Source organism: Vombatus ursinus, unplaced genomic scaffold, assembly GCF_900497805.2.
Source record: "Vombatus ursinus unplaced genomic scaffold, bare-nosed wombat genome assembly UNPS02014798.1, whole genome shotgun sequence".
Classification (NCBI taxonomy): domain Eukaryota; kingdom Metazoa; phylum Chordata; class Mammalia; order Diprotodontia; family Vombatidae; genus Vombatus; species Vombatus ursinus.
In genome coordinates this window covers 23002026-23019944 of record NW_020954576.1, presented here as the reverse complement: position 1 = coordinate 23019944, position 17919 = coordinate 23002026, and the positions used below count along the sequence as shown (strand labels likewise).

Genomic DNA, 17919 nt, shown 5'->3' with positions numbered 1-17919 from the left:
TTTGAGCCTCAGTTTTCCCATCTGTAAAATGAGGGAGTTGGATTAGGTCTTTAAGGTTACTTCTATCTCTAACTCCTATGATTCATTAAAAGAAAAACAAAGAACTATAAGATAAATTTAAAAAATTATATGCTCTCCAACTAGGACATGAAAAAAATCATATTAGAGACATTGGAAAGCTCAAATATGCAGAAAAAATAAGGAATACTATATGGCTATGAGAAAAGGACAGAAAGGAAACTATATTATATGCTACATTATCTGTTTTCCAGGTTCATCTTCATATGCATGCCTACCCAAGAGACCGTCATGCTCAGTTTTTAATAAAACAATTCAAAGCAAATGTCTGTTGATGATGACATAAATAATTTATAAAATACAGAGATTTTAAACACCAAGTTTCTGGCTTTATTATAGCTGAGGTTAATAGTGACTGAATATATACTATAATTTGACTAATTAGTAGCCAACATGTAGTACACTTGAGGTACAATTCAAATTTTTTTTTGTGGATTCCTGCAGTAACTCCTTAGAGGGAGCATTATAATCAACGACCCCAGAGAACAAAGTTCACGACCAGCAGGGCATATTTAGCACTGTTTATATTCCTACTATATTTGTTCATTTGGAAACAATATGAAGACAATCTCTGGTATCTTTTATATGCTTAAATTTGGAGGGGGAAAAATGTATGACTCATAGAGGGCAAAAGTTACCTACATTTTACTAAATATAAAGAGAAATGATCATGGAAAACATGGTAGGTTCTCAGTAAAAAGTTACTGTATTTAAAATCATAAAAGATGATTCAAAAGTAAAAATCAATTTAAGTTTACATTCTTTAATATGATGTATAATACTATAATTGTTGAGTTTAGTCAGCTACTAGTTGTGGTCTTTAGAAAGTTGGGATCATAAACCTGATAATGGACAGATCCGTGAACTCTAATCATGAATTGTTTTTTCTTTAGTAGAAAAGGTATTAGTTGAGAAAAGGTGTCAGTAATTGAACTGCTTTTCTAGCAGAGAGAAAACAAAGAAACTGTTCGTGATATGGAGCCAAAGGTGCTAAACAGTATTAGCTATATATTAATTTCAAACTTAAATATGAAATCTGCAAGAGGTAGCTGAAAAAACCAACAGAGATTAAAAATGTATTTGTTAGTACAATTGCAGGCATATGTCATTTTATTGTGCTTTCCTTTATTGAGCTTTGCAGATATTGTGTGTTTTTTAAAAAAACAAATCAAAGGTTTGTGGCAACTCTCTATCGAGCAAGTCTATCAGTGCCATTTTTCCAACAGCATGAGCTCGCATTGTGTCTCTGTGTTACATTTTAGTAATTGTCACAATATTTTAAACGTTTTCATTATTATCTTATCTTTTATGGTGATCTATAATGAGTGATCTTTGATGTTACTACTGTAACTGTTTTGGGGCACCACAAACTGCACCCACATAAGATGGCAAACTTCAGCAATGAATATGATATATGTTCTGATTGCTCCACCCACTGGCCATTCCCCCATCTCTCTGCCTTCCTTGCTTTCTTTGGGTCTTCCTATTCCTTGAAACACAATGATAGTGAAACTAGGCCCATTAATAACCCTACAATGGCCTCTAAGTGTTCAAGTGAAAGGAAGAGTCCAATAATATGGTAAACTTAATTGTTGTCTTATTTTAAGAAATTGCTACCGCCATCTCTGGCTTCGGTACCCACCACCCTGATCAGTCAGCAGCCATCAACATCAAACCAAGACCCTCCACCAGCAAAAAGATTCCAACCCTCTGAAGGTTCAGATGCTGGTTAGAATTTTTTAGTAATAAATAATTCTTTAATTAAGATATGTACATTACATTTTTAGACTTAATACTATTATACACTTAACAGACTACAGTCTAGTGTAATGTAACTTTTATAAGCACTGGGAAACCAAAAAATCTGTGTGACTCGCTTTATTTCCATATTCTCTTTATTGTAGTGGTCTGGAACCTAAACTGCAATATGTCTGAGGTATGCCTATACACAAAATATAAAACATGGAAATGTCTATAGACTGAAAGGTTATCAGGTAAAAATTGATTATAACAGACTGGAAAAAAATAGCAATTTCAGGTTTGCAAACTGTTTTATAGATATTATCTTATTTGACCCTCTCAACAGCTTTGTGAGAGGGTCCCCATTTTATTTTTGAGAAAACTGAGGCACACAAAAGTTAAGTTACTTGCCCAGGTTTACACAGTTAGTAAACATCTGGGTCTGAATTTGAACTCAGGTCTTCATGACTCTGAGACCAACACTATCCACTGAGGCATCTAGCAGAACTGGCAGCTTTCTAAGAAGTACAACTGGCCCTAATTAAGTAGATTCTAGGTGTTAAATTCCTTAGGGGGAAAAAGATATTTCATCCATATATCAATAAATCAACAGCAGAAATAAAAGGCTGGTCTGTTATCTTGGGTGACTGAAAGATTTGCCTGGGAAAATGAGAGGTTTCGGTGCCCTAATGTCAAATTTAAAACAAGCTGCTGTACTACCAGGATGCCTGGCCCTTTCAAGGCAAGGATAACTGATAAGTTCCCTTGTTTCTGTGGTTAGAGGGTACAGTATAATCTGTGTAAGAAAAGCAGCACAGCTACAGTTTCACGACTTCAACATTTAAAATAAACTTGTGACTTCCACTATCAAGTGAAGCCAAATTTCTGAGTGAATAATAACAACTGATTACTGGTCTGACATTTCTTCAAGTTACCATGGTTAACCACTGTTAGAAGTCGTATCACAATGACATTGCCAACAGTGCTAGCAGTAGAAGGGAAGAAGTTAATGACAAAGATGAGAATTATTGGAAGAAAGTAAAGAATCATGTATAGCTGGTTTGTGTCATTTCCAGTCAGCAGTGCTCACAGACTGCAGTTTATTACTTGGGACTTATTAAAGAAAAGAAGAAGTAGTACCCATATGTGTTACTGACTTCTGACTGAATCCTAAGTAACAGAGTAACAAATCAAATTGCGTGGAAGGGAGACTAGTGAAGATACAATAACACATTTTTGGAAATTATTTTCAAGGCTACAATTAGGGTTTTACTACTTCCAGCAGAAATGGAAAGAGGTTAGGGGTAAATTATCTTGGGTTTTTCCAGTTAAAGTGACTGCCTACTCTATTTCATAGTTCTTAATACTTGCTTAATATGTAGCCTTTGTAAGTCGGAAATGATCACTCCCTTACATCCTTGAATGCTTAAAAAAAATAGCATGGAATTCACTTATTCTCTGCAAAATCTACTGTAATTTTATATGATGCCAGCATATTTAATATTTTAAATAGAGGAAATATACCAAAATTTCTAACTAACCACTTTTGTAGTCGCAGGTTTTTTTTTTTAATGTGACATTAAACATAAGCCAGGTTTCAAGGGCTTTTAGATGCCCATTTTTCCTATAGACTATAGACATAACCATGTCATGGGAATCTTTTTACAGGCTATTTCAGGGCAAACAACAAACCTATTTTCTGCTGTAACCTTCCACAGCACTTACTCTGCAAACACGAGCATTCAGTAAAAACTGGGGTTTTTGGCTTCACTGCTGTTTATGTGTCTGTCTCAGGACTTGAAAATGAAGGCAAACTGATTCTGACAGCAGGAACAACTAGTTAACAAATAACTATTTTTCCCCTCTGCAAACAAGCTAATCATTCACTTATTTACCTAGTAAGTTCTGCTTATATCACAGGTCATTAGCACCTATCAATAGACCAAACTATGTTTGCATCTCACAAGTATGTTTGAATGCCTCAATCTTTAAACAGATTCTGGATTTAGATCTGGAAGGGGTCTTGGAGATCACTGAGTCCAACCATCTCATTGTAAAGATGAGAACACTGAGGCTCTGGGAGAGGCACTGACTTGCTAGTGGATTTGAACCCAGGCACTCTGATTGTTAATCCATTTCTCTTTCAGGGTACATGAGGCAGCTTAGCAGAGTGGGTAAAATATTGGATTTGATCTCCACAAGACCTCTTGATTTCAAATCCTATCTCTGACACTGGCGGAGTGATCTTGGGTAAATCACTTAACCTGTAGGAATAGTAAGGACACTTACAAAGGGTTGTTGTGGCAATCAAATGAAATAATTCATGTAAAGTGCTTTGCATTTTATGTTAACCTCCCCCTGTCTCCCTGCATTCACACTGTCATATGTAGGCCTATTTCAATGTGTACTGAAACTCAGATAGCAAAACTAACTTGAAGTATACTCACTTATAGTAGCAGAAATTCTTGTTCAATTATAAGTTAATAATACAACTTATAATTTTAATATTAACTGAGTTGTAAGCCATAACCATAGTCGTAGAGCTGGAAGGGACCTTGGAGGTTATTCACTCTGCAGATGTGGAAACTGAGGCCTAGAGAGTTCAAGTGATTTGTCCAAGGTCACAAAGGTCACAAATGGCAGAGCTGGGACTCAAAGCCAAGCTCCTCGGACTCTTAATCCAGGGCCTGTCTCACTTCATCATGACACCTCCTCTGTTACAGATGACATGTTACAATCTTGCATTTATAAATATGCAACTTTAATTCAAATTTAAAAGAGTTACTATTACTTTTAATTTTTGGGGGGGTAGGCAATGGGGTTAAGTGACTTGCCAAGGGTCACACAGCTGGTAAGTATCAAGTGTCTGAGGCTGAATTTGAACTCAGGTCCTCCTGACTCCAGGGCTGGTGTTCTATCCACTGTGCCACCTAGCTGCCCCTATTAGTTTTAATTTAATAGTAATTTCTAATATCTCATTGTATTTTTTGTAATAAGAAAAATTTTCAGTATGAGCAAAATAGGAATGAATTCACTACAGTATATATTTATAACAGTTTAAAAAATAACCGTAAATTTTGACTAATTTATGTATGTTTCACTTCAAAAGGTGTTAACCAAAAATTTTAAGAACATAATTGTTTAAGTAAACATGCAGTGACTGCCCACAATGTGAAGGAACTATACTATATACTGTGGATAGAGACTTGGAATGGGGATATCACTGGGGAAACAAGCAGAAACAACAGGTCATTAGAGATAGTGGGCAAAGTGCAGTTGAATAACCATGATGAATTCATTACTTATGGAAAATATATACAAGTTGTTTAATGAAAGGAAACGCATAAATAAAATGGTATAAACTGAACTTTTTTGGGAAGTCCATTCAATATTGGTAAACCACACGTTATTTAAGGAAATGAAATTTGAGGTTTTCTATGTATAATTTCTTTACTAACTCATAATAATAATGGCTAACTTATATATTGAACTTCAAGGATGCCAAGGCACTTTACATACAGCATCTCATTTAATCCTTATGCAGATCTGATCCTCACACCCTGAGTGTGAGCACCTCTTTGGAGTACTTCCAAAGCAGTGACTCAGGAAGGAAGAACTTGGAAGGATCAGGTAGAATTTACTAGCCAATGATAAAAATAACCTGAAGTTCATATTTAAACAGGTCGTTATATAATTGATTGATTTCTTTGATAAGTCCCACCTTCTCCATAGCTATGGCAAAGGGGTGAAGGGGAAGGAGACATCACATACTGTGATCTTCCTTAGACAACACCTCTTATAGACAGCTGAGGCTCTGGCACCACATCTTTTTGTCCTGCCATATGTCATTGCTGGGAACGGAAAATGGACTTTGAAAAGATTAGCATGCTCCACAAAATGAAGATTGTAGCTTCTGAATCATCCTATCTACAGAATACCAAAGACATTTATTTTAAATTCCATTTTAACCTTTGTATTCCGTTCTCTTTATAACTTAAAATATCAACAATTATAGACCTAAAGAGTCACCCTTTTTTTTTTAAACCTTTAGTTCCCCTTTCACATGAAACAGTTAAGTAACATGGTCTTGGACAATATTGTTCTTAAAAAGTGACTAGGATGATTTGGCTACAGGAATTCATTTCCACTTGCTCCTGGTACTATTTAAAACAGTGGTGTTAAATCTGAATAGAAATGGATCCTTGCAGGCCACAAATTAACATTTTTGTTGTTCTGTTGTTTTTTTTTTTTTGTTGTTGTTGTTGTTGTTAAACATTTCCCAACTACATTGTAATCTAGTTTGGTCTGTCAGCCAGAATTTGACACCTCTGCATTAAAAGATTTACTGGTATAGATTCATCACAGATTCAAAATATATCTGTTCTACAAAAGAAACTATGCTTCTCAACTGAGTAAATTGTAATTTAAATCTAGATATATTTAAAGTAGCATAATCTGAATTTCTTGAGGATGTCTATACAGTACTGGTGAACTATGAGCTATGCAATGAAATGAAACTTTTGAGTTCTCAAACATATTTCTTTAAAGGTCTTTTATAGAAGTAACTTCACATGTAAGAAAACTTTCACCAAAGGCTTACAGTGGTGAGAAAAATTATACTTTTGAAGGATATCCATGTAAAAATAGTCTTTATATGGCTATAACTCTATTACATTTAGAAACTAATTTTAAATATTTTAAGAATTCAGATTTTGTGACCAAAAAAAAAGCAGAAAAACGAAGCCATAAAAAAAAAGATAGCTATATGCTTCTCTAAAAAGATAAAAGTAAAAAAAAAAACAAAAAACCCACCACTCTGCCATGTGTGGCACAGATGGAAGACTTGCAGGATACCAAGAGTAATATTAAAACATGAAATTTCAATTAAATCAGAAACACAGACCTGACTTTTTGGCTGTAGCTCCTCTTTCCTCCAAATCTCCAATTCCTATTAACTGTGTAAAACCTATCTCCTCCAAGGACTTTTCAGTAGTTAAGATCTGCAAAACAGTAAGATCTTTTCTAGTAACTGTTAAGTTAAAGTTAAAATGCTGTAATGATTTGAAAAAGATCTTAATATTTTTCAAAAAAAATCTATTACACATGTACAATGCTACAAATATTCCTACCAATATTCTGTTGTGGTTATTTCCAAACAAACAATTTCTTACCTTATGTTTTGAGAGAAGAGGCCTGTCGGGAAAATGGAGAAAAAAAAGAATAAAAAACATTTCCAGCAAGAATGTGCTTCCAAACAAATGTCACTGAAACTGCAGCAAAAAATGGATTGACTGTTCTGGATTCTAATATTAGCACTGAACATTTCCAATGCTGAAACATTACCACTGGTCTACATAGTTTAAAGTGCAAAGCTATATCATATGTTGATTTCACTCAATGACCAATTACTGTGAACTGTGCTTAATCTTTATTGTAGTTATAAATGTAAAAAATTTATAGAAACTATAATTCATTATAAATTTTAAAAATATTATACATATTTTTATAGCTATAAAATATAAAGTGATCAAACATAATGAAAACATTCTGCATTAATCCTTAAGAGTAAGAATAAATTATTAGGGGAATTATTATTATTTGTTAAATCTAACAAATGCTTAAAATGCTAAAAAAAACAAAACAAACCCAAACCCAAAAATGAAATTCTGCCATTCTGTGACACAGATAAAATAGTCTTTTTCTTCTTCTTCACATACAACATTCTGCCTCTGATCTCTATGCTTTTAATCAAGCAGGCTGCCCATCATACCTGGAATGAAATTATTCCTCATGTCTGGCTCTTAGAATGCCTAATTTCATTCAAACTATAGTTCAAGAACCAGCTCCTGTGGGAGGCGTTTCTTAATCTTTCTAGCAATTAGTGTCTCTCTCCCATATCACTCCATCTTTGTTTTATATTTATCTTGTATATATTATGTATTACGGGGCAGCTAGGTGGCACAATGGATAGACTTTCAGGCCTGGGGTCAGGAAGATGCATCCAGCCCCCAAACAATGCAGTCTCTTATAAGGCATCTGTAATCATTCAAAATAGTTTGACTTGGCCATTCACTTAGAAAAGATCAAGCAAATGAACAATGTTCAGATTTCAATCCATCTGGAGAGATAACCTGTAGAGCTTGTCCATCAGTGTGTATAGAATATATACAGCGGGACACCAAGTTGGGCCCAGAGCTGAACTTCAGGAGGAGAGAGGGTCAGACTGTTTTCAGGAAATTACAAAGCTCCTTCATTGATCTCAAGCTTCCTATGAAACCAAAGGCCCATCTTTTCCCACAACATTCTACAGTGTTGCTATATGGCAGCAAGGTATAGAATATAACAGTTACCAAAGAATTAAAAATGATTATTGCACAGAAGGTAATGGAAAAGTACATGATGTGTACAAAATGTGTATGCATGCAACAAATAATGATGATTATTATGACAATTCCAAAGAACAGTAGTAAAATACATCCACAAGGATTTGTATGATAGGAAGAGATGGGTTAGTCATGAGGGAAGATGGAGGAAGGCCTTGAGCATGTTGGATTGAGCCCTTGTGATGAACTTATGGAATGGTCTGGAATAGCCTCACAGAATGGACAGGAAAGAGTGGGTTGTGGTCTTCCTGATGCAGTGGACCCTGAATCAAAGAAAGTAATGATTCATTTGAACATAAGCATCAGGCACAATGTTTGGCATGTAACAAGTATTTAATAAACGTCTGTTGATTGAACATGGTGGGAAAATAGTGAGTTAGATATCTTATTCCCTATTTTAAAAAAGTCACCTAAAAAGGTAAATATTAATGAGCAATATAATGAATTTTTACTAAGCAAATTATATCCCCAATTTTAAAGAAGATGACTGATTTTTCATACAATAGGTATGCAGTAACTACTTGTTGGTTGAAAAAATTTGCAACAAATTAGAAAGATTTAAGATCTCCATAGAAATACACGTTTCATAATACTGATATGGTCAATTATGCTCATAGTTTTCCTGAGACTGAACCAGCTTTACATTCCCGTCTACATGTTTCATGAATGAGAACCTCACCTACACATTTTTCAAGAATTACCAATTAACTAAAAATGCTAATAAAAAAACCCCCAAACAGACTAATCTGTTTAAGTGATAACTGTGTTAAAATGTGTTAACTTCTGAAGATGATGAGAACATCTGGATATCGAGGTAGCTAAGTGGTTTGGTGGGGTCAGGAAGACTGTAGTTCAAGTCCAGTGTCTGCTAGTTACCAGCTGTGTGACTCTAGTCAAGTCACTTAACCTCTGTTTGCCTCAATTTCCTCAACTGTAAAATGGGGATAATAATAATGGCTATCTCACAGGGTTATTGTGTAAATCAAATTAGATAATATTTGTAAACTGCTTAGCGCAATGCCTGGCACACAGTAGGTACTATGTAAATACTAGCTATTATCATTATTATTCTCTGAAAATACTGCTTTAGTCATCCAAATAGATCCTTTAAGATACCAAGAAGGTCATTTTTCTCTTCTCTACCCACCTCTGAGCCTTCTAGTAACCCCCATAACAGGATCCCCAGGTCACAGACCGAAAAGCAGTTTCTTAATCTAGTAAATGATTTAGTATACGGTGTTTGAAAGTAATTACATCAAATATAATAAAGAGATTATTAGTTCACTCTTCCAGTCATTCTCAATGATAAGAGAAAAAAAAAGTCATTATTTTGAGAATGAAAGTGTAACTGTGTTATGAGTAGTTTTGAATCCTCTTGGTGAGAATGACAACTTAATTTTTAAATGGGTCTTTGCTAGTATTAGATGCCAGATGCCGATGAGGTTCTCCAGCACTCCCCCGTGCAGGTTAACCAAAGCTTTTACACTCACTCTTGATGTGTTGTGCAAAGTGTAGCAAGTCTGTCAAGTTCTTCACCATTCAATCCCTTTTCTGAATTCCTCAGAGATGTAACTACACGTGGTTCTGCTGTTTTCCACTTTGCTTCTAAGTGGAAGAAAAACAAAACACTGTTAGCCACTGTGTGCTAATAAACTATTTTAGGAAGTAAAAGTTAGCGAGCTGGCACCGATGATAACTAGTACCAAAGTCCATTAAATTTTTGAACAAATGAAATAGCGATTCATCACTAAGAGAGGTGATAGAGATTAAACTCTAATGTCACAAGAAAGCAACTGTTTCTTTTTTTTTTAAGACACTAAATAACATTCTAGGTTTTAAAAAAGAGAAAACTGAATGCCACTTGGTCATGCAAAGCAATCAGCGAAAAGAAAGGAGAAAAAAGTGTTCTTTTCCAAGTAATCATATCAAAAGCAAAAATCCAAAGGAGAGGAAATGTTCTCACAATAGGTTAAGAAGTTGTAGTAAAAATGCTACTTTCTTTTTTATTTTTTGCAACACTGAATTGGCTGGGACAATATATAACCTTTGACTTAGAAAACCAGAACAAATTTCTCAAGCTTTTATCTAATGAGAATTCTTTTTTCTTAATCAAACTGTACTTACCCCACTGCTCCTGAATAGAGGACAGATTTGCAAGCAACTGTTCATGATATAGTCGTTCAAGCTGAATGAATTTCATTGCCTTCTCATCTGAATGGAGGATTTGAGAAAAATACAAACGCAGACCAAAAGAAATGTCTGTATGTACATTTATGCTGAATAAATTCTGAGAGACGCTTTAGTTTTGTCAAAAAGAATGTTTGCCTAAAATGAGATAGCTTTACTATTTTGAAACTCATTCAGACCTTAAGTTTCCTGTCTGCCCTTACAGAGCCAATTTTTATGCAGACTATATGAAGGTATTTTATAATATGAGAGAATGATGGAAATTGAGAATAGATCCACAAAAATCACAGAATTTCAAAGTTGGACGGTACCTCACAGGTCATCTGGTCCAACTCCTAACCAGAAAGGAATACTCATCATACGTTAAGATACTCAGCAAGTGGTCATCCAGTCTTTGCATGAAGAATTCTAAGGAGGGGAAACTCATGAAGGTGAAACTTCATGAGACAGCCCAACTCACTTCTAGAAATCTCTAATTTTGGGAAAGTTCTTGGTTTTGTTTTTGTTTTTTTCTTTCTGATAAGGCAGCTAGATGGCACAGTATACAGAGATCTGGGCCTGGAGTCAGGAAGACCTGAGTTGAAATTTTTTCTCAGACACTTACTAGCCCTGTGACCCTGGACAAGTCATTTAACTTGTTTGCCTCAGTTTCCTCAACTGTAAAATAAAGATAATAACAGCACCTGCCACCAGGGTTATTGTGAGGATCAAATCAGATATCTGTAAAGTGATTACTACAGTCCCTTGGCACACAGCAGGCACTATATGAGTGCTTATTTTTTTTTCCGTTCCCCCAATGCTATCAAACCTAAGTTTATTTCTTTGCAGCTTCCACTTAATGTTCTTGGTTTTATCCTCTGGAACCAAAAAAAGTGCATATATCCAAAGCTATATGTTAGTTATAAAGCATGCCAAATTTTGAAGTGGGTTCCATCAGCCACTTGGTGATAATTCTTTAAAAACTCATGCAATTGTGAATAGAAAAGGATACAGTCTTCTTCTTGAAAATAGGTCTCTGCGATCTGTTTAAAACAACAGACAGAGATTAGCATTTTACTGGTGAGAAAGACTTAGAATGCAAGGTTGGGACCTTCAACCTATTTAGAAATCAGAGAGAAAGAGACCCTTATTTAGCTTCATTTTCATTAGTGAAGTTGGTAATTACATTAAACTATCAGGATGGAGTATCCTAGATCTATTTATCCCAAGGAAACCCATTCATCCCATTAACAAGTTTCTTCTCTTCCTGTTATAGTCTCAAGTCAAAGATAACTTCCCAGATTAACACAAGTTTAAGGATTAAAAGCTCCAGAAAATGTAAAGTGACTATCTACCTTCACAGTGAGACTCTGAAAAATTTTTTATTTTAGAACAAAGATGTGTTCCATCAGATGAGATCCTAAAACTATATTTGAATAAATTCAGTAAACATTTATTCCAAGCATTCATTTCATAAATTACTGAAGACTTCATGGAACTACTTTTAAAAAGGCAAAGACTTGCACAACTATCAATGTTTTAGAAATGAATTTGGATGGAGGCTGAGCTTTCATGAATTACTTTAGGCCCTTCATGGAAGGAGATTTTTTTTTACTGTAAGCGTAGTAGTTTTGTTTATACAAGTCATTTCTCCAAAGCATGCCATAATGAATATCTGCATAATTGGTCCATTTTGCTTAGTATAGCTGTTCATGGAAGACCTTTAACCTAGATGCCTAGTAAGATAGATGGCCCATATCTACATTACCTCTCCCATTATATAGATGGGGAAACGGAGGGGTTTTAAATTACTTGCTTACCGTGTAAGTAGTGGGAATGAAAAGGAAATGAAGTCTAAATGGATTAGTTAACTCAAAAGGTCATTCTCACTTAGATCTTGAAAATTTTGAAAAGCAGATAAAGGAATATAACATAACTTAAAAAAATGTTTGTGAATGATGATTAAAAGACCTAGATAAAGACCTCCAACATGATGAATGGCTCCCTTATGGATGATTTATATAGGAGGAATCACACAACATGAGAAAGTGTGGCTGTTTTACAGTTTGTAGCAGTGGAGGAAATACCTATATAGAACAGATCATGAATCTATTAAAATATCAAAGTATTATACTGACCCTAATCTTCCTCAAGTCATAAAGATGGTTTGGAGCTTGACATCATGTTTTCATAGTCTATGACAATTTTCCAGCTAAGTATTTCCAGTGCAAATCTTTCTCTGTGAATCTCACTAATATAGGTGAGATGGTACATAATTCTGTTTTGCTTGTCACGCTGTGAAATTGCCAAATCCTCAAAGCAAAGCAGCATATAAACCTATATTTATGTGTCTTTATAGACCATCATCAAACTTTAAAAACCTTAATGAATTCCTACTGCCTTTCCAACAAAGCCTACATTTCTTAGTTTGGCAGTGTGGTAGGATTAAGAGAATAAGTGAACTAAGTGTCAGAAATACTTAGTTTAAATTCTGCCATCGACAGTTACTGTTCTAAGACCACAAGACTACAGGCAAATCACTCAACCTTATTCTCTCCTCCCTGGTTTTTAGGACATTCCCTCCTCTTTTGGTTTTCCTCCTACTTATCCGACCACTTCTTCTCTGCATCCTTTGCTTGATCCTCCTCCCGATCATGCCCTCTCACTATAGGTGTCCCTCAGAGTTCTGTCCTTTCTGGCCCTCCTCTCTTCTCTCTCTATACTGCTTTACTTGATAATCTCATCAGTTTCCATGGATTTAATTACCATCTTTATGATGATAATTTTCAAATCTACCTTTCCTGTTCCACTTCTCCCCTGACCTGAAATCTTACAACTCCAACTGCCTTTCAAACATCTTGAACTGGATGTCCAGTAGACAGCTTAAACTCAATTATGCCCCAAACAGAAATCACTATCCTTCCTCTTAAATCCTCCCCACCTCCCACCTTCCCTATTACTTTTGAGGGCAGCACCATCCTTCCAGTCCCTTGGATTCATACCCTAGGAATCATCCTGGACTCCTCACTATCTCTCATCCCTCATTTCCAATCTGTTGCCAAGCAAGGTGTGTTGATTTCAACTTCGCAACATCTCTCGAATATGCCTTCTTCTCTCCTCTGACACTGCCCCCACTCTAACACAGGCCCTCGTCACCTCATACATGGATTACTGCAATAGCCTGCTGGTGTGTCAGCCTGCCTCTAGTCTCTCCCCACTCCAATGCATCCTCCATTTAGCCACTAACATGATTTTTCTAAAATGCAGGTCCAAACATGTCAAATTTTCCCACCCCACCACCCCTCCCAATAAACACCAGTGGCCTTCTGTTGCCTGCAAGATCAAATACAAAATGCTGTTTACCATTCAAAGCCTTTTATAACCTAGCCCCCTCCTACCTTTCCAGTCTTCTTTCACCTTACTCCCCCACCACATACTCTTCAACTTAGTGACACTTGCCTCTTGGCTGTTCCCTAAACAAGATCTCCACTTTTCAGTTCCAGGCACTTCCTCTGGTTGTCCCCTATGCCTGGAATATTCTCTCTTTTACTATCACTACTGACCTTCTTTAAGTCCCAACTAACATCCCACCTTCTTGGGGCAGCTAGGTGGCGCAGTGGATAGAGCACCAGCCCTGAAGTCAGCAGGACCTGAGTTCAAATCCGACCTCAGACCAAACACTTGACATGTACTAGCTGTGTGACCTTGGGCAAGTCACTTAACCCTGAAAAAAAAAATCCCACCTTCTACAGGAAGCATTTCCTAACTCCTCTTAATTCCAGTGCCTTCCCTTTGTTAATTATTCCCTATTTATCCTGTATATAGCTTGCTTTGTGTATATTTGTTTGCATGTTGCCTCTCCTATTAATTCTGAGGTCCTTGAGGGTAGGGACTGTCTATCCTCTCTTTTTGTATCCCCAATATTTAGCACAGTGCCTGGCATGTAGTAGGTACTTAAAAAATGTTTATTGATTGATGTTCCTTTCATTTGCCATGCCCATTTTTATGGGTTGAAATCACTTATTTCCTTACTTAGAAGTAATCTCTCCTTTGGATAGAATATAACTCCTCATTCATACTCTATTTTGTATTCTATATATTTGTATACATGTTTATTGCTGTTCCTATTAGATTACTGCTCCTAGAGGGTAGGGCCATACCTTACTGGTATATCTTTCCACCACCCTTCACAGTTCCTACTTCCACATAGGACTTTGCATGGTGAAACTGCTCAAGGTATGTTTTTTGCAAAAGCAGTTCATGGATGATTCTCTTAAAGAGTTTTTGATGATATTCATAACCCTTACAGAGTTTTGTGGAGAGCCAAAATTTCCCTTATAGATTCTCTCTGCATTTTTAAACTACAATGGAATCTCATCAAGTAGCCCAAATAATCATGGTGAGGATAGAAGGATAGTCCAGTGGACCAAATCTTCAGGCAAAAATATTTCTAGGAGAGGAAGTAGTTTGAAAAAGGTAATTAGAAAATACTCTAACTTTTTGCATAATTAATTACTTCTAACACAGGTCTACATACTAGGTCCAGCAGGGTTACATTCCCAATATGCCTGAAATGAGAAGAGTAGGTTGTTCAGGACTGTCAGCTGAAGCAGAACGGTGGCTGAAAACTGCACTTCCTGAGGACAGTAGTTTCACCCTGTTCTTTCAAAACTACTGTTCTTACCCGAGGACAGAAAATGGGCATCCATTCTGTCACAATCAACCAAGGAATCTCATAGGAGCTTTGGGATATTGGTCAAGTTTTCTGGGAAAGAATATTCTTTTTTTTTCCTGCCAAAGTATAGGCCTGCTGATAGCATCAAACGCTTTTAAAGGCTTGACAAATATAGGATATAGGGCTTAATGCTTTCTTTGCATTTCTGTTATACTAAAGCTTAAAGCCATACTATTTTTAAGATAGTATATGCTTGATGAAATACACTACTATATGAAAGATAATGCATATTCAAGATGCGCATTCATAAAATCTCAGTGTGAATATTCCTTCCATCATGCCTTCTCATTCTATGCAATTATCACCCAAGTCTTCCTGAAAGTATGCCATATAAGACTCGCCCAAAGTGCAGGTAGCACCTGAGTAGAATGGAAGAAGCAGATAGTGGAAGCAACCTATGGCTGGAGTTTGGCAAGGCATGAGAGGGAGTGAAGATGTGAATTGTTTAACCTAGGGTCAAGTTAGGGAAGGGAGGAAAGTAAAACCAGAAAGAATATAAAATAAAGTACTTTCTATGGTTGTTAGCAATTGATATCATAGACAATCAAAAGGAGATGTGGTAGAAATACCAAGTTTCTGCATTGTAAGACGATGACAATTTTGATGAAATATTCATTAGGTCTATCAGCTATAATCCCACCAAAAGCATTCACTGTGTCTAACCGTATGTTTAATTGCTGTATAAAAACAGACTTGGATTGAATTATTGATTATCCCTGTGACTTGGGTCATCTGTTCCCTCTCTGATTCTTTCTTCCCCTAAACCACTAGATATGCCGGTACAGGGCTAGATTCTCCACTTTCCACTAATTGAAAGTCACCTCTCATAAAATCAGTGCAATTCTAGGACTACGAATGGGCAAGGAGTGAAAGGCATGCAAGTGACAATACATAAAAATGAATTTTGGATCCCATTCCCACCCTTCCGTTTAGTTGAGGGTTGGCAGTATATCACAGAATGTGAATTGGAGTGGGTACCTGATGAAGGCAAAGGGGCAGAACTCTTGAATCCAATTGTTCAAATTCACCTCGGATGAGGGAGAGGAGGGACTGCAAAACTTGTTGAGGCTCCTTTGGTTGATAACGAGCATTGGATTCAGCAGAATCTTCCTCACCACCAGCATGTGTAGAGATACTAATGATCTTTTCTTGCATTACTGTTGCAGTGTCTCCTGAAGAAAATTCTTTAAGAAATAAACAGAATACCTACATTAAGATTAAAATTCCTTCATAGGACATATAGTAGTTTAAAATAATTATGTAACCATGAAGCTTTCAAATGGTACTAAAAATAAAATTATCACCTAAATAAAAACAGGGAAGCAAAAAGATAGGAACTCAATTAAAGTAATTGCTGACACCTTGCTAAATGCTTCTGAGTCCAAACAAAACATTCTTTCAGTATTTGTAACTAAAGATGTTATAAAAGCCTGGCCTGAAGAAGAGTAAAAGGGCAGCTAGGTGGCGTGGTGGATAGGCTGGGGCCTGGAGTCAGGAAGAACCGAGTACAACTTTGGCCTCAGATATTTAATAGCTGTCTGACTTTGGAGAAGTCACTTGAATTGTTTGCCTCAGTTTCCTCATCTGTCAAATGAACTGGAGAAAGAAATGGCAAACCACTCCAGTCTCTTCTCCAAGACCTAAATGGGGTCACAAAGAGTCTAACAGGATTGAAATTACTGAACAACAACAAAAAAGAGCATGTTAACATTTAACAACAAAATTTGATTCCTTCAAAGAAAAAGAAATAATTCTTTTCTGCTGTCTTAATTCAACACAAATAGACCTTAAAAAAAAAAAAAGAACCTTCCTCTTTTAACTTTAACCTGGTAACTTCAGAACTACTCCCAGATCCCAGGAGTAATTCAAATGCAAGATTTTGAGGACATTAAAAAAATGGGGACATGAACTTTAAGTAACTACATATTGTGCAAAAAAGATACATTTTAAAATTTGCCAGGAATAAATGCTTGATAAGTAGCTACTGAAATGATGCAACATATTTGAAGTAAATAAAATTTCAATGTTTATTTCTAATATTGTTACCACAATTCACCTAAAATCTCATTATCAGTTTCAGCCTTAATTTCTGTTCTCAGATTGAAAATGTGTGTGGCTGACTACTACCAAGTCTTTCTTAAGTGCTGCTCTTCTTAATAAATTTGTTACATATTTATTGAAATAAAAAAGGCATTCAAAGCACCCTTGAATCTGGCCCTAATCTACTTACCTAGCTATATTTCCCACTAATCTAGCACACAAAGTGCCCACTCTAGCTAAAATTATTTACTTGCTATGCCAAGAACCATCTTCATCTGTTTTTTTTTTTTGTTTTGTTTTGTTTTGCTTTTTGGTGAGGCAATTGGGGTTAAGTGACTTGCCCAGGGTCACATAGCTAGTGTCAAGTGTTTGGTCTAAGGCCGCATTTGAACTCAGGTCTTCCTGACTTCAAAGCCAGAGCTCTATCCACTGTGCCACCTAGCTGCCCCCTTCATGTTTTTTTAACTTTAGGCTTTGCTCACATTTCTCTTCTTGTCTGCCCTTTTCTTTGTATATAAAAATCATACTTATCTGTCAGAGGCCAACCTAAATCTCACCTCTATAAAGCCTGATAACCATAATTAGACGTAATTTCTCCTTTCTCTGAATTTCTGTAAGACCTATTTTTGTGTTGTTCATGTGATCATTATACACTTAGCTTAAAGCACAGTTATTTGTGTACATAGATTTTTTTTTCATCTCCTCTCCTACATTGTAAACTTCTAGAGGGGAGAAATGATTTACCTTCTATCTCTCTAACTCCTAGGTCCCAAGGTG

The 17919-nt window shown here is 36.0% G+C and overlaps 1 protein-coding gene across 1 annotated transcript in view; it reads right to left on the bottom strand.

The window, feature by feature from the left end:
• Positions 1-17919, bottom strand: part of LOC114050012 (consortin-like) — a 103778-nt gene that overhangs the window by 25403 nt on the left and 60456 nt on the right. The window contains exons 4-9 of the mRNA XM_027871524.1: positions 16081-16286; positions 11380-11410; positions 10326-10412; positions 9692-9806; positions 6990-7011; positions 6722-6818 (exon numbers count right to left, since the gene is read on the bottom strand). Of these exons, the coding sequence (XP_027727325.1) occupies positions 6722-6818; positions 6990-7011; positions 9692-9806; positions 10326-10412; positions 11380-11410; positions 16081-16286 (558 nt within the window). The remainder of the gene's footprint in view (positions 1-6721; positions 6819-6989; positions 7012-9691; positions 9807-10325; positions 10413-11379; positions 11411-16080; positions 16287-17919) is intronic.